The sequence below is a fragment of the Cheilinus undulatus genome, linkage group 9, assembly GCF_018320785.1.
Source record: "Cheilinus undulatus linkage group 9, ASM1832078v1, whole genome shotgun sequence".
Taxonomy (NCBI): Eukaryota; Metazoa; Chordata; class Actinopteri; order Labriformes; family Labridae; genus Cheilinus; species Cheilinus undulatus.
The window spans coordinates 7,661,500-7,679,725 of NC_054873.1; the positions used below are offsets into that span (position 1 = coordinate 7,661,500).

Consider the following 18,226-nt stretch of genomic DNA (forward strand, 5'->3'; position numbering starts at 1 on the left):
TTTATAATGTCTTTATTCCAGGAAAGTAACTGCCAGACTTTGTTTATGTTTGCTTAAACAAAACAGAGGAAAAAATTTCATAAAAAGGAAAAAAGGTCAGAGGTCTAACCCAGGATTAAATTATGTATAGAGATATTTTAGAAGACGCTACATGCACAGTGGCTTACTTCAGCCAATGTAGCTTTAACTGTAGCAGATGTAGCTGCACAGGCTACATAATTTATGTTACATAAGCCAATGTAGATAAGTTAGCTTTAGCAATGTTATATTTAGCAAGCATAGGTTGAGCTAAGATAGCTATGCTAGCTATGTAATTAACATAACTGCATTAGCCAATGTAGTTAAGTTAGCCTTAGCGATGTGAGCTTAAACAAATGTAAATAAAGCTAACTTAGCTATGTAGATATGTAGCTTTGGTAGCTGCTTTGTGAGATTAGCTTTTGGCTACATAAGCCACTTAGCTACATTGTCTACATAGCTTATGCTGCTAACTGAGCTAGTCAGCTATCCTTGCTGTGTTAGAATGTTTTCATGGATGACTATACACTTTTGTAATCAGAAGTTTAATCTGATTTCATTTAAAACATTTTAGGGTTTATTTCTGTTCTGAGATAAACGGAATCTCAGATGAAAAGTCTGAAACCAGAACCCTCCCATTCCTTCAGCCTGAAACTTTGCACCATGAATTTAGCTGAACATGAATCTGACCAATCAGACTTTTCTACAAGATTAATGCTCCAAGAGGTTTCTAGAAAACCAACCTTCAGTTATAAGAGGCATACTCAAAGTGTGCTTGTTTGTCCATATCTACTACAATTACAGCCTATTTTCCAAGAGGATGTATAAGGTACTCACTGATAATATGTGTCACATGCACGTGCACATCTCCACGCGTGCACCCGCATGTTAAAAGGCGCTGCATCTGGCGCTGTAGAAAGCCTGTGCTTTGACTACAGGGCGCCCTGGAGATAATTGGTGTCCTTGGAGTTGAATAAGCTCATTCTAAAGCACCTCAGGCCCGGGCTGTCCTGGTGTGTGACTGTCTATTGAATAATTGATTCAGAGAGGGAGGGGGCGGTTACTATCAGATCTGAGCGTAATGACTTTATATAATTAGCACGCAGCGTAGAAGAAAAAAACGTTTGACTGTGGGAGTTTTTTGCAGAGAGAGAGAGAGAGGGAGGGAGCTGAGAGAGGAGGTTGAGTCTGTGCAGAGGAGCAGACGCAGCCTGACTGAGCACCCAGAGAGAGAGAGACATGCTTCTGCACTGACATCAGCTCAGATAAGACACGGACACTCGTGATTTAAGGACATCTCTCCCACCGGCAAGGTGATCCACGGACTCGCTGTTTTCACCCCCCCTGTTAGCAGGCTGCTTTTTACGCGTGTAGTCACAGACGGACAGCGGCTCTATGGCTGTTTCTCTTGGCTTCCCTCGTGGCTGTGAGGAGCGGAGCTGAAGTTTGAGCGGCTGATTCCACCATTTATCCGAGTGTGAAGATCTCTCAGTGTTTGTTTCTGCTGAAGAGTCCTCCCTCCTGTTGGTGGACTGTTGTCTTTCTCCTGAAGGATGGTGCTGGATAAGGAGGAGAGTGAGTACATTTACGACATGATTGTGTGTGCTATCGATAAAAAAGGAAGCAGGAAAAGGCTGGGGGACTTTGGATGGAGTCTGCAGCAAAATGAATTAACTTTAGGGTTTCAGAAAGCATAATTTATGCATTTTTAAGTCAAACTTTGAGAACTACTTTGATTAACATACATACTGTGGATAAACCTCCACCATAGCTGAAAATTATTCATCGACAGTAAGGTATTCACGTTCTTTTAAATGTTTAAAGGCATTTTAAAGCATATTATAGGTGAATGCACGTAAATCATGTATTCAAAGTGATCTGAATGCTCATATTTCTGCTGGATTATCATAATTTACAGACATTTACTGCAGTGACTAGTTTATAAGAAATACTGAAACGATTCCACCCAAGTGTGTCTCAATAAACTCCCTTAATTCAGACATTTTCTATGCCTTTTTCATTTTAAACTCTCTGAAGTCAATGCAATGCATTTGGAGAGCACCATACATACAAAAAAACAATGAAAAGTGCTGTACAGAGCTAAAATAGGACAGTGTAACTGTAAAAACATTAAAAGACAGCTTAAAATTGAATGTAAAGAATTAAAAGTAAGAAGAATTAAAAAAAATGACATGACAACAGAAAGAAGCTCTGAGAATAATGAACTAATGGGGAAGCAGCTGCAAATAAAAATGTTTTAAGACATTTTTTAAAAGTGCTAATTGATGCAGAAAGCCTCAGGTTCTCTGCTCCTTTTGTCCCACAGGCAAGAAATGTTAAATTCATTCAGTAAGCAGAACTTTTTTCTTCCTGTGCAGATGTAAAAACATGCAGATTCATTCATGTGTTTACTGGTAAATTATTGAATTAGGGCGGTGCACACTAACCAACATATCAGCAATTTACATCAACTACATTTGCAAGAATTAGCTAAATTTAAACTTCCATAGTCCTAAGGGAGACACTTGCAGGAACTAAAAATGAATTTAAAATCATAGGACACAGAAAAATCTGCAGTTTTACAAACATCATAGACACATCCTGTCTCTGTTTGCCCTTAGTAGTCCCACCACCTGTTGTTGTCTCCCACCAGGTGTGTCTCTCGTCCCCCTCCAGTCCAGAGAGAAGCCGAGGGCCTGTGCCGGCTGCAATGGGAAGATCCGAGACCGCTTCATGCTGCAGGCGTTGGACAGGTTCTGGCATGAGGACTGCCTGAAATGTGCCTGCTGTGACTGCCGCTTGGGCCGCCTGGGCTCCACCCTGTACACCCGGGCCAACCTCATCCTCTGCCGCAGGGACTACCTGAGGTAACCTGAAACCTTCTACAGGTGTGAGTGGGCTGAAAGAGGGAGAGACTTTGAAAATAACATCCTAGAAACTGCTAATGTTGCCAGGCTGTGATCGATTAGATAGATGATGTTTTCATAAATCATTAAGAAGTGGGCAATGGTAGGACCTTGTATGAATTATAAGAGCATCATCCAGGTTTCTATTTGTTTGCTTTCAGAGTTTTTTGGGGCAAAGCAATGGCTTTCACACTTTTTAAACCAAGGCACACCTAAGATTAAGCCAAAATCTCAAGACACACCATATCCATACTGATACAAACTAGCCTCTTTAAATCATGCTACAGTAACTAAAGTGGTAATATAATTATAGATTTAGTTATAAATCTCCATGGCACACCAAGACTTGCTTCGCCACACCATTTGAGAACCACTGGTTTAAAGAAAATAGGTGATAGGGGTTCAGATGGCCTAGCACTGTGGCTCTCAGCTGATCTAGCCTCAGGACCCACCCCCAAATCTATGAGTTATTATGACACAAACTTTTATTAGAAAAAGTCAACCTTTCAAATTTATGTAATGTTGAAAGATGCAATTTGGACCTTGGAAAGAAGATAACATCACTCTATTTCTTCTCAATGGCTTCAAAACTCACCTTGGTCCCTTTTGTCCCAAAAGAGAACCCGTATTTCATGGCTCCTGTGTCCTACATGCTTCACATTTTGCTAAACTGCCCTCATAAAATCACACTTTATACTTCTATTTCTTGAGTCTTTAATGGCAGAAGGAAAACAGCATTAACTACACAACGACCTCCCCGTACTTCCTAAAAATAACTCTGCAACATCAACTTTTTCCCCAACTCTTCTTATTCCCAAGTAAACCTCCACAACCCACTAAACAGGCACTGCAACCCACTTTTGGGTCCCGATCCATGAGTTGAGAACCACAGGCTTTGCAGGATTGTTTGCATCCCTGGTGGCCTTGGGTCAAGTCAGGCCTGTTGGCTCCCTTCCAGCATGTCGTTATCCCTTTGCTCATCCACATTACTGATTATCTACTGTCCTTCTTTATGACTGAATGCAATAAAAAGGCCAAAAAAATCATAAAAAGAAAAAAGAGACAAACGTGGATTTGGTTTGTTTCTACCCCTGAAAGTGGGAAACAATGCTACACCCTTAGCAGAAACACCTGATCATAACCAGGATACAAACAAACTGAAACATTGGGTTTGCAGAATATCATTTATAGTAAATAAGCTACTGTTTAACAGTAAAGTAGCCCAATAATTTAGAAAATTGTTCGACTGCACAAACTCTTTGTTAGCAGATGGTGATCCACCAATCTGTTGCAATTCTGCTCAAGAGTTTAGCCTGACAGAAGGACACTTTTTATTGCCAAGTGTCACTAAATGTTGATTTTTGTTCCCACTAAAGTGTCTACATTAATCAAAAAGACTATTCCCAAGTTATATAAACTTAGATATTTGTGTTTGGTAGATTGTTATATTAATGCTTCTTGGCATAAATCTTATACCGTTGGAAAGCCTGTTTAATTCCCTAAATAAATGGCACCACATTTGTAAGGAACATGCATTTGTGGGATAAGCAGCAGAGCTGAGTATGAGGGTTTGTGCCCATGAAATATTAGCCAAATCTTCTCTGCCAATGCCAGCTTGTTCTGCTGTTGCTACTGACTCTTCTGATACCACCCATGCTGACAATCAGGCCTCTAATTGGCTCACCACAAGTCCAGATTCTGTCTATGGCAGCTACATCGTAGCGTCAAAGCGTGGATAAGACGCGGAGGATGCTATGCTGATTGCTGCACTGCAATTGCAACATCTTTTGGTGGAGGAAGTGTGATGGTGTGGGGCAGTATCTTCCTCACTGGAAAAACAAGGCTTGTCACCATTGGAGGCGATCTGAACGCAGAGATATGGAGACTAGATTAGTCCAATGCTCCTTGATGGCTTATTTCAGTTTAAAAACTCAAAGACAGCTCAATGGACAAGTCAAAAGTCATTTGTACCTTGTGTTATCTAACGTTTAACTCCTTGTTCTTTTCTGCTGTGGTTATATTCATGTTTAAATCTTTGATCTAAATATAAAGGCAGTTTTATATCCACACAGGAAGTGTATTACTTTTAGCTTAAGGCAGTGGAAATTTACAAAATAAGACCAAAAAAGTTTTGAAAGCAAAAAGTGGAATGTTTGAATGCGATAAAAAGGATGCATAATTGTAATCTTTTAACAGCGCTTTTTAAATGCATTTAAGTATGGACAATTTGGCCTTGTATTTTTAAACTTAAATAAGTGGTGCTACACTTTTTAGTTTTTAATTGGAGTGTAAAATGTGTAAATAGGTCCTTCTAGATTGTGGTATAACTACTTCAGGTTGTTAAAGTAAAAAGTCAGAGCTTGCATCAAAACTTTATGGTATAATAAATAAAACTGAATGTTTTTGTCAAAATGCTTTTAGAAAGTATTCTCTTTTTGACATTGTATCTTAAAATCAGGCCAAAACATACCTATAGCTGCATCTCAAAAAATTAGAGTATCATCTAAAAGTTAATTTATTTCCTGTGATATACTTCAAAAACTTAAACTTTTATCAATTATAGATTCATCTCATAAAAAGTGAAATATTTCAAGACTTTTTTGTTTACATTTTTACAACAATAAAACATCCACTTTCTCAAAATATTAGAATGTTGTGGATAAGTCCAATTTGCAAAAGTTTCCTGAGCCTTCATTCTCTCACTCTGGTTCAGTACACACAGACACAATCATGGGGAAGACTTCCGTTTAGACTGTTGTCTAGAGGACAATCATTGACATTCTTCACAAGGACGGTAAGCCACAGGAGGTCACTGCTGAAAAGGCAGCCTGGTCTCAGAGGATGTATCCGAGCAGATTGATAGAAGGTTGACTGGAAGAGAAAAGTGTGGTAAGAAAAGCAACAGGGATGAGCTCAGCCTTTAGAGGATTGTCAAACAAAGCAGATTCAGGAGTTTAAAGGAGCTTCACAAAGAACAGACTGAGGCTGGAGTCAGTGGATCAAGAGCCACTACACAAAGACAGGTCCAGAAATGGACTACTAATGTCATGTTTCTAGTCTCAAGGCACCCCTGAACCACAGACAAGGTTACAAGTGTCTCACCTGGACTAGAGAGAAAAAGAACTTTCCGGATGAAAGTACATTTTAAATTTCAATCGGAAACCAAGATCCCAGAGTCTGAAGGGGATCAGAGAGGTGCTTGAAGTCCGGTGTTTTCAGTTTCCACAGTCAGTGAAGGTTTGAGGTGCTATGTCATCTGCTGCTGTTGGTCCACTGGTCTTTATCAAGTCCAGAGTCGGCGCTGTCAGCCGTCTACCAGGGGATTTTAGAGCTCTTCTTGTTCCATCTGCTGAGGAGCTTTATAGAGATACTGATTTCTTTTTCACGTGACCACAGTGAAGCCAAAACTACCAGAAACTGGTTTCCTGACCATAGTTTGACTGGCCGGCCAACTGATCTGACCTGAACCCATAGAGAATCTCTGAGACACCGGACTCAACAATACAGATGAGCGACCTGGGCTTCATAACACCCCAGCAGTGCCATGGACTGATTGCCTCCTGCAATGTTGCATAGATGCAGTAATTTGCGCAACAGTAACTCCAACCAATTACTGTATTATAAATCTTTTTTTGATTTGGATTGGGGTTTTGAGATGTTGAAATATTTTGAGATGGTGGATTTTTGTGAGATGTGAGCTGTTATCATCAAGATTAACAAACAAAAAACCTCTGAGATATTTCACTTTGTATGAGATTAATCTAGAATATATGGAAATTTTACTTTCTGAAGTTAATTGCATAAAAAAAACCTAATTTTTCATGATATTCTATTTTTTTAGATGCATCTGTTTATCTGTGTTGCTAATGTTAGGTGTTGGAAATAAAATCCCTTATCTAAATAGCCTTATCAAGCTAAAACTCATAGCCCTATTTTACAATGTGCATACTCACAGTCATTTTGGAAACAAAGGAGGTGCTTGCAAGTTGATTTTGTTTTCAGGCTAGCTTTTTCAGTTCCCAACCTGCTTTTAATTTCATCTTTTTGCAGGAAAGGGAGTGAGCTTTCTGCTTCGAGTCCATCAGACATGCTGCATATACAGACAGTAACACTTAGCATACTTTGGAGCACTTCAGACACTTCAGATGAAGATAAATGTTTGCAGAATGTCTAAGCTTCTCCTAAGTGAATCCTTTGAACAAAGTCATTCATCATGTGACCTCTGGTGTCTTTAAATTGCTGCAGAAATAATTTAAAACAAATTATTCTTTAAATTACTTTAGATTTAAGGTTTCACCTTGCACCATGAATCTAGATGACACCTCTTATATACAAACCCAAGCCTGGCTCAAACTTCTCCTCCGAGACTCGTACAACCTTCTTTTTCCCTTAAATAACGACGTCTGATGTCAGGTCAGCAGGGGAACTCCTGATATCTCAGCCACATTGCTGAACTCATGTGTTAGTCTCATGTACAATCCAGCTGGATTTGGTTGGAGCTAAGTCTCTCATTAGCTGCGCTGCACTTAAGAGACCAAAACCCCTTTTGACAGTTAAATTGGCTAGATTGCCTCCTGTTTTCCTCATCATTGCGAGGGTGCAGACCAAAAGCCTTTGAAGAGCAGGATTAAAATCATGTGATTTCTTTTAATTGGACCATTAGTAGAGAATTAGCATTGAGCTCCGTAGCCTCGTTAAGGAGAAGGGAAAAAACCCACCAGGTGCCTGCTCAGGACTCAGGCTCGTTAGATCCCAACATTGGCTTAATTAGGACTCTCTTTTGTTCCCATGTTGGTCACTTGTTCGATGACGTTTTTCATTTGTCGTACGAGGCTCTGGCACTCTCCTCCCTCCCTCCGTGGACGCCGTTTTTCATAACGGTTACTCCCAAACCTCCTTTTCTATCTGCCCTCTAATGGAATATGGAAATCAGCAGCAGCCACTTATCTTCATGTGTGTCAGGCTCTCAGGGAGCCGTTTGTTCGTGCTTTTAGAGGTGAATGAGAGGTGAGGCAATCTGCAGCTGGTCAGGAGTGAGTCACAGAGTGTTTCAAACATAACAGGGTTTTGTTCTCAGAGAGTTTGAGGACATAGTTGGAAAGTTATCTAATGAGTTTTTAGTTTAGAAAGCGCGTAATGCATATGCTTCGTATGAAACTGTATACTGTCAGACTGTTCATACTAGATGTGACATCAGAGTGAGTAAGAAGTACCCTCTGAATACATGTATAATGAGTTTAATAAATTTTATCCTCTTTTTCCATCTCATTGGTTAAACCGAAAGTTCAGGTCTGAACTACAGCTACTTTTATTTTTGCACTTAAGATGTTTTTGTGTTATTTCAAGCACTTTGACAGGACAAAGCAGTCAAATGAGCGGCCACACCTCTGTTTGGGTGAAAACCAGCCCTGAGACTGAATAGTGGTATATTAGAAGACAGTGATAGCAACGCAATCACATTTTCTGCTTCAAACAATTAAAAAGCTGACATGATTTTTTTTTATCCTCAAATGATGGAGTGTAAAAGAAGAGCTCTGTGGCTTTGTGTGCAAACTAGAGAGGACATCTGGGCACTGCACTGTTACTCCGTTCTTCTTTGCGAAACTGCTCAAGCTCTGTCAGGTTGCACTTGGATTGGGTGTGAAAAGCTCTTTTCAAGTCCAGCCACAAATTTTGTATTGGATTGAGGTCTGGGCTTTGACTCTGCTGCTCTAGAACATTCCCCTCGTTGTCTTTAAACCATTTCTGTGTAACTTTTGCTGTATGCTTCGTGTCATTGTCTCGCTGAAACCAAGCCGTAGTTCTCTTACAGACTGAATAAGATTGTCCTCCAGGGTTTTCCTATAATTTGCCGCATTCATTTCCCTCTCTACCTTTACAAGCCTCCCAGGGCCGGCTGCTGAGAAGCATCCCCACAGCATGATGCTGCCACCACCGTGCTTCAGAGTGGGGATGGTGTGTTTGCAGTGATGTGCAGTGTCTTGTCTGATGGCCAAAAAGCACCATTTTAGTCTCATCAGACCAAAGAACTTTCTTCCACTTAAACATGGAGTTTCCCACATGCCTTTTGTTGAACTCTTGTCCAGATTTAATCTGAATTTTCTTCAACAGTGGCTTTCTCTTTGCCACTGTTGACTAAATAGTTGTATGCAGAGTCTCTCCCATCTCAGCTGCTGAAGCTTGTAACTCCTTCAGAGTAGTCATAGGTGTCTTGGTGGCCTCTCTCACTTGTCTCCTTCTCAGGTCACTCAGTTTGTGAGGACGGCCTGATCTAGGCAGATTTACACATGTGCCATATTCCTTCCATTTCTTGATGATGGATTTACCTGATCTCTGGGGGATGTTTGGTGCTTTGGAAATATTTTTGTATCCATACCCTGACTTCTATTCTTCCAATAACCTTTTCTCTTTGGGTGTTCTTATGTCTTCATGGTGTAATGGTAGCCAGGAATACTGATTAACCATAGACTTGACCATCCAGAGCCAGGTATCTTTATACTACAATCACCTGAGACATATTCACTGCACTCAGGTGAGTGCATTTAACTATGTATGAGACTACAGCACCATTTGACTGGACCTCGGTTGAACAAGGTCAGTCACTTTAAAGGGGTTGAATATTTATGCTGTTATAATCTTTGTAGACATCTGTTTTCGCTTTGACATTTAAGAGGTATTTTTAATGTTTTTTTTGGTCAAAAATGGCAAATTATTTAGACCATTGGTTTCCAATCTGGGGCCCAGGACCCCCTTGGGGGAGTACAGCCTGGTACAGGCTCTGTCTGCTTTGCAGTTTCCAAAATTAGATCCACTCGTACCAACTAAAATCATGATAAAACACTTATGAATAGTCCTGGCAAAGGTCTCTTGATAAGACAACCTTTGTTTGGGGCTATTTTATATAGATTTGGACAATGAAAACTTTTACATCTAACATTGATTTTTGACATCCATATATCACCTTTTGTTTGTGTGGATCCTGGGGGTCCTCAGCTCCTCTATGATACAAGTAAGGGGGGCTCAGAGGAAAAAAGGTTAGAAACCACTGATTTGGACCATGATTGATTTATAAAATCAATAAAAGGATAAACGATCCAAGGGGGCAAACACTTTTTAAAGGAACTGTATGTCTGCAACTTTTGATAATTAAGATAAATACTGATATTGAGTGCTTCAGACTTCTACTTTTGCCATGCTCTTGTTATAAGCAGTAAAGTAAATGAGCTAACTCTAGCCTGGGTCTATCAGCGCTAATATTTGCTTTAACTGACATTTGGCTCCTAAAGAAGGGAGCTTTTGGCACTTCTGCTGTTGACACTCCTTTGGTTATAGCTATGTGGGAGGAATCAAAGTTTATGGAAATCAACCAGCAGGCTGATGTGACTTTTTCCTCCCACTTAGCTGAAAGTAAGATGTGATGTGAGTGCTGCATTAGCAGTAAAAGCCAGCAATCATCCGTAGGAAATGCAGCAGCTTCTTTCCACTTCTCTGACACCAGACGCAGTAGTTTTTAGGTCTGTCCACTCTTTATTCCAGTGTTTTTCTTCAGCTCTTGGCTGAAATGACTCTAAGTGCGTCCAGACTACAGGTCTGCTTGTCGCCCTTTGTCTCTCTGCAGGCTCTTTGGGGTGACAGGGAACTGTGCAGCCTGCAGTAAGCTGATCCCTGCCTTTGAGATGGTGATGAGAGCCAGAGACAACGTCTACCATTTAGACTGTTTCGCCTGTCAGCTCTGCCGCCAGAGGTAAGATTAGGGGAGCAATTAGCCAGGGAGATCAAATTCAGTGGACTTATCTGGGAGGTGTGCTCGTGAGCTCACTGGTCATTATGAGCAAGCATTGTAATCAGAAAGCGATGAAATATCCTGCACAGTCTGAAACCTCGAGGGGGTTAAAGACTTTGTATATCACTTGGAGACTTAATCATGCAGCAATCATGCAAGATTAATTTTCTGATTATCATAGCAGTGGATGTGCGCTGAAAATATGCTTGAAATGCTCCTCTGGGAACTCATGATTCACTTCAGCTTGAACCAAGACCTAGATCCATATTTTTATTTCTCTCCACAGATTCTGCGTGGGAGACAAGTTTTTCCTCAAGAACAACATGATCCTGTGCCAGCTGGACTATGAAGGAGGCCATCTTAATGGCAGCGTGGAGAGGCAGACTCAATAAGAGGTATGGCCATAAATTACAGAAGCAGACAGCTGCTCTGACAGTTTGAAGTAAACCATGCACACAGATATCTGGAAGGTATACAAGTGAGCTCACAGGCTCATCCCACATATGACCATATGTAGACATGGGACTTCAAACCACAGGCTGCTGGCATTAGTGAGAAAGCCATGCCATGATATGCCGTAGCATACTTTCTTTGAAAAGTCTGTATCATGTCATGCAGAAATGTGAAACTATGAAGGGAGTTTTTAGGCTGTGTCTCATTTCAAATTTATGAGTTTAAAGTAGGCTGAGAGCAAAATATCTCTCATTAAGTACTCCTAATTAAGATAAACCATCTTTTAAATCTTAATAATCCTCTTAATGAAATAAACAATCATTGATTTTTTAAACCAACCAAACAAACTGGTAGTTTGTGTGATTATGTAATGATTAAGCCACATGCCAACAGTTTAAACTTACAAAGAAGCTCTAATTACAACGTGGTTTACAGCTTTAGATGCTAATACAGCTCATGCTAATCTCCATTTTTTTCTGTTTAAAATAAGCATTGCAAATGCAAACTAGGGCTGCAAGCAGCACCGTTGCACATGTCGGGGTTTGGTGCACATTGGGCATGTGGCACAGCTGCTAAATCCAATGCCTCACGACTTTTGTCACAGCCAACATGAAATTAGAGTAAATTTCATTACAACAGACTAAGACATGTCACAAAGATATTACCTGATCTTAAAAATAGGTGACCTTATAAAATATACTGTATTTCCTCTAATATGCCAACAGTGTTCTTTAAAGTTGTACTGTTTTTTTATTAACATAAAAATATTTTGACTGACACTGGATACTGTACCAAAATTCAAAATCGTAGGTCAAACGTGGTGTGGGGGCTGGTTCTTTGAATTTAGTAGGGGGCACAACTGAGCCATTAAGATAAATAATCTTGTTTCCCATCTAAGAATTTTCTCAATCATGTTTCATGGCTTTATTACCATTTTTACCCCCTGACAAAAGAACTTTCTAACCTTGCAAAACAGATGGATTTGCCTGTTTTCGTGTTTCTTACTGGTGAAACCATTTTGCAAAGCTCCTTCTCTGAACCGTTTGGGCCCCGTTAGAAAGTGACAGGACCAAGCACCGTCAAGGGTCAGTGCTTTCGGACACGGTGAAGTTGTGACTTAGGCAAGCAGCGACAAGAGGCCGATGCAATTATGGCGGAAGAGATAAGCGTGGATGCTGCTAAAGCAACAGTTTGATCAGAACTTGATGACATTTCTTTGTTAAAAGAACAGAGTTGAGTTGTTTCTCTTTTCAATAACGTACACGACATGTCAGTACACGACAAAAGTCGTGTACTGACATGTCTGCAGTCGCCATGGTTTGCGTTATGCTATTCTCTCTGGAGTTAACTGCTCGGTAGCGGCTACATCATGTGTTTTTTTTGCTCTGATTGGCCTGTAAAGATGTGACAGACAGAACATGCATCCAGTCACCCTCCGAGTGTTTTTTCAAAGGCTCTTCCCTTTCCCAGACACCGTCTATGGAAGGTTTTCCAGATGGCATGTCAGGTTAACTACTTCCTGTTTCATGGTAAAAAAAAAAAAAAAAAAAAAAAAAAATCACCAGGACCACAGCATTGGACAAAACCTAATGACCTTGTTGTGTTGCAGGTAAAGGTGAAGTTCTTTAGATATTTCAAAGAAAATCTTAATGTGATTTGATAAATCTAATAGAAATAGTAGTTAATACTAAAGAAGCAGAAAATGTCTACTTCCTCTTTTGTGGCCACTTTAGTGTCAGACATGTGAGCTTGAAAAGATAGCATTGGCACACTTGCCAGATGTTTCTCAGCAATTCTATGGCAGATTTTGTCTATTTCGCAGGAACTACCCCTGTTTATTTGAGAAAAAGCCAGTTTTTGTGCTATTTTTAGACATCAAAGTTTGATAAGCGGCCATGGCCGCACCCTTTGAGTTTTGTTCATGATTTGAATACATTTTCATCCTTGAGGGCTATTCCAGCTGCGTACCAAAATTCACCTTGACTGGACAAACGCTTTTGTAAGAGTACATCCTCAAAGGACCCATGGACATTGCAAAAAACTTAACACTTACTCAAAATGGTGGACTTCCTTTAGGGAATTCACCATGACAATAAGAGACTTTTTGTGCGTCTCGTGAAGCTGAACATTTGTACAAAATTTCTTTTTGATAGGTAAAATGGGCTTGAGGAGCTGAATTTTAAAGCCAGTTTACGGGGTGCTAGTGAGTCAGTTCCTGTCACTCATGTTGGAAACTATTTAAATATCACATTTTTCACCATGCCCCATGCATGTGCCTAATTTCAAGACTTTTTGGATATGTAAAGGCTGGCAAATTTGGGAGCTGTACACACAGTCCCTTAATAATAATACAGCTCTCTGCTGATTGTATGTGGGCCTACATCAACAGCCAATTTTTATGCTGGCAGTGCTCATTTTGAGTGAAAAACTGATGTAGTATCCTGGTATTAATAGCAGTTCTAGATGTGAAAACTTCTCAATCATGATGCTGAGCATGAAAAATGCTGGACTGCATTGGCTTTGGTTTAAAAATGAGCACTGCTAGCACAAAAAGACCCGAACCCTTTGAACACTGGCATATAGAGTCTGTTGTGTGTGTTACATGGCATGCACAGGCCACATAAGCTGTTCAATATAAACAAAAAGCACTTGTTGTGCCAACGTGTTCAGTTCCTAAAGGTCTTATGTTAAGCAGTCTGTTTAATCCTGACCTTAGCAATAGTGGAAAATGAAACTATCAAAAGTCATCTCACTGAGCTTTGGGCACACCATTTTATGGGGTTACTGTGTTTCCCATCTTTCCCATTCCCTGAAACAATTAAATGTACCTAATTTTATATAAATTATAAATGCATAACAACAGGAATGATGGGGTAAAAACATGAAGCTGTATTAGTGAAGTTTTATCAATATAGCATTAATATGCAGTTCATTGTTATTATGTGGGTCGACTTGGAAACACTGGAAATTTTATGCTCCTGAAAGTTTTATATCACTTGTTTTTTAATGTCATTTTTATTAAAAACCTCTCATGTCAGCTCACTAGAGAACTGACAAAGGGCTTCATGATCACTGCAGCAGTTCTAGGGTTATTGAGAGTTAAAGTCGTCTTAATCCAAGTTTAATAAGCAGAGAAAATGAGACTCCTCAAAATCATGCTCTAGTTTGTCCTTTATTATTGCATCTTTGTCCCTCCAAATATCATTCTGCAGACCTAATCTTATCTTTACATCTCTCCACTTTGTTGCCTGCAGGTTTAAACACGTCTCAGAGTTATCTGCAAAGTCTAAACATCTGAAAATTAAATCCTCAGGGGGAACTTTTTTCCTTCATTGAGCCTGTCGATGGGCGTGAGCAGCGGTCGGCTGTGTGGGCAGATGGGAAAAGTTAGAAAACAAGTGCAGAAAACACCACAAAATCCACAGTGATGAGGGTTTCAGGGTCTGCCTGGGTTCAAACACATACCCTAAAGCCACCAGCAGCCAAAGCTATCATTATAATACTCCACAACTAGAGTTCATGAGAAATACAGAACACTGCACTGATGGAGTCTGGAATGGGAGACATTTTACATTGGGCTGGGTTTAGGTCTACTGGAGTTCATAACGAATCAAATTTAGACTTTTCTAGGGACCATTTATGTGCATATTAATAGATCTGGAAGTGTTGACGTCATATTTTGTTATTGTTTTGAGTGAGAGTGTCCTGGGAGCTGTACCACATAGCAGGCCACGTTTTCGGTGTTATGATGGTCTGTTTTAATCTGACTAGATCGCCACAGTAACTGATCTGCATTGGCTTAAATTTTGCAAAGAATGTTGTCGTTTCTCTTATAAACTACCTGGAAATATTCTCCACAGGCATGATGATTCCTGATTTATATTTTTAATATTTTGGCATATCAAAAAATACATTAGTATTCGACAAAGATAACCCTATTAAACACAAAATTTAGTTTTTAAATGACGATTTCATTTTTAAAGGAAAAAAGCCATGCAAACCTACCAGGCCCTATGTGGAAAAGTAATTGCCCCTTAAACCTAATAACTGATTGTGCCAACCTTGATGGAACAACTGCTAACATTTGCAATAACTCTCAATGAGACACCACCTATTTCAGAGTGGAAATACACGCTTAAACTTTCAAAATGGAATCAGATTAAATTTCAGTTTAAGTGTTCTGGTAAGGATTAAGGTAACAGGTAGGATACCAAGCTACCACTTCTTTCTCCTTTAATGATGCTGATTGGTCAGGTCATTCTCAGATGTGGAACAAGCATGTCAGATTAAAGGTTTGCACGATGGATCTGCCTGACGACAGACATGGATCAGACAAATCTAGTTTGCATGGTTAGCGCCTTGTATCCCTGGGTTCCTTGTGTGTCTTGATAATTATTCCCAGGTTCTGTTTCTAGTATTTCTTGTATTATTTCTCCTTCCCTTGTGCCTCAAGTGTGTTTTTCAAGTGTTTTTTGAGAGTAGTCTTCCCTGTTCTGTTTTATAGTTTTTCTTTCTAGTGTTTCAAGTCCAGTTTTACTCCCTAGTGTTTCCTGCCATTGTGATTGTGTACTTCGCCCTGTTTTACTCCTGATATCTCTAACTGGAGCGTTAAGCTTTGACAAGCCTGATTATTCATTAAAAGTCTGGTGATGTTGATCTCCCTCAGTGGTACAGTCTCATGGTGGCAGACTTTACATACTCTATGTAGATAAAAGGTGGGTGAGTGCTACATGGGGTCGTAGTATCCAAAACTGTGTCTTTAGGATCAGGTGCGCTTCAGGAAATGGACAAAAATATAGTTTGCAAAAAGGAGAGCAATGACTTGCCAGGACATCCTGATGTCCTGATGTCCTCATGAAGACTCTTTGGAGTTGAAACACGTAGATACCCCTGTTGAAAAAAGGAATTTTTTTTACATCAGAGTGCCTCAGATTTTCAGTTCTGACTGCCATCTATACTATGGACTTTTATTGATAAGTTAACAGGCAAATCATTGCTCTCCTTTTTGCTTCACATACTCTATGTTGTTTTTCTGAAAAGAAAAACATCTTTTTCCACTGACAGTGCCATAATAAGAAATCTAAACCACCATTTATCTGTAACATTACCCAAAATTTACAACAAGACAAATAACATTCCTGTTTTTATACTGCTATTAGTGGACAGGCATGTTTTTAATTGAACCTCTGAAACCACACTGAGTGACCTGGAGCTGTTCTGTCTTTTCTTTCAGGACGACTGTGAGCCAATCAGACGATAAAGATCATTGCAGCGTGGTCCTCGTTGGCTTCGTGCTTAAGGCTGAACCATGTGGGAGATATTTCCATCAGCTCAGAACTGAACTCTAAAACAGAGCTGTGTGGTGACGCTCCAAAAACTGAATATTTCTGATCAAAAGGACTTAAGATTGAAAAATGGAATAATGAAAATACAAAGAGGATATTTTCCAGAGCACTTAACGTGGACTCTGATGGATCCCTCACAGTTTTTTTTCTACATTCAGCTAACGTTTGCCGATAATTTAAAGAGTCTGTCCACCAAACTTGAAACAGGAGCTGGATGGAGCCAATCAGCCTGCACATAGCATCAACCAAGTCATCCATCACAGAGAAAATACTCGGTTGTCTTTTTTTTAAGCTTCTCTCTGATTGTCGAGATGTTCTGGCAGTCGCTGAGCTGTCCTCTGTGGTTAACTCCACCCGTCCAGCATGCAGGAAGAAAAAAACCCAAAAACAAACTGAACCATATTCACAGAAACTACAACTACGAACGAGAAGGATCTTCTTTATCTCCGCTGAGACTGACATGAGCGATCATCAGACCCACCAAACTTTATTTTCAATCCGATCTTAAGCTGTTTTTTCTTGAATAATTAAACAGAATTATTAATTCAGAGTGCGTGCTTTTTATTTCTGTGCTTAAATGATCAAAACCTCTGTGAGAGTCATGATCTAAGCGAGAAAAAATATAAAAGATCATATAAAATGTCAATAACAAATCCTATGATTTCAAAGTAATTTATGCACTTGGAAGTTTTAATTTATTTTGACAGTTAAAGGAAGTTCAATGATGTACTTAAACACCCTTTAAAGTGAAGGTTGTCCTTTGATAACTTGCTGGGAAGAGGTTATTACCACTTCGTGTGTTCAGGGTTCATACAGGCTGAAATATAGTCACTTAGAAAGTATTCAGACCCCCTTCACATTTTTCAGTTTTGAGATGTTTCAACCTGATGCTAAAATTTTTTATATTCTTTATTTCCCCAATTAATTTGCACCCAGTAACCCATAATGATTAAGCGAAAACAGAATTTTAGAATTTTCTTTTGCCAGTTTATTAAATGAAAAACTGAAATATCACATTGACACAAGTATCACAACCCTTTACTCAGTTCTTAATTGGAGCACCTTTGACTGCAATTACAGAACAAATGCATACAATTGAGCATTGAAAAAAACATTAGTACATAGTTAAAGGGATATGTTGGTATTTTGAAGTTAGGTCGTATATGGTACTTGGCAACAATATTGGAATGAGCCTCCAGTGATTTCAGTGAGCACTGGCCCTTTAAGAAGACTCGTTGGTCATACTGGCAGGGAAGCTAGGCTATACAGATTAGCAGATGGGTACAGCTGCTCCACTTAATAACCCAAGAAACACTACATACTCAATTGTATGCTATATTGAATTTTTTTAAAGCATTCCCTCCCCCCAGAAAGCCTCTGTGTTCAGCACTTTTTTGCAATGACGTGTCAGGGAAGAGTAAGGTGGGACACGATCGCAGACTCAGGTGTCTTAAAGTTACCCCCAAAGGGATAACCACTAGAATCGCAAACGATAATTGGGAAGGGGGAAAAAATTGAAACAAAATGGGAGAATCCAAACTAATAGCTCCTGTTTTGAATAACTCTGAATAAAAATGAGGAACTAAACCATGATTGCCTAGCAGCTGATAAGAAACTAAAATTCTTGGAGAGTCTGAGAAACACTCTTAGGGAAATGAATGCACAAAAGTCACCAGACTGGTTTTATGAGAGAACTAAAAGACTGGACAAGGAAATCCAGC

General features: G+C 39.7%; 1 protein-coding gene across 1 annotated transcript; it reads left to right on the top strand.

The window, feature by feature from the left end:
• Positions 1 to 1,224: 1,224 nt before the first annotated feature.
• LOC121515154 (rhombotin-1-like) lies at positions 1,225 to 17,007 on the top strand. The gene is made up of 5 exons (XM_041795781.1): positions 1,225 to 1,593; positions 2,672 to 2,885; positions 10,543 to 10,668; positions 10,994 to 11,102; positions 16,394 to 17,007. The coding sequence occupies exons 1-4, from the start codon at positions 1,572 to 1,574 to the stop codon at positions 11,097 to 11,099; spliced, it is 468 nt and encodes a 155-aa protein (XP_041651715.1). The 5' UTR covers positions 1,225 to 1,571; the 3' UTR covers positions 11,100 to 11,102; positions 16,394 to 17,007.
• The last annotated feature ends 1,219 nt before the right edge of the window (positions 17,008 to 18,226 follow it).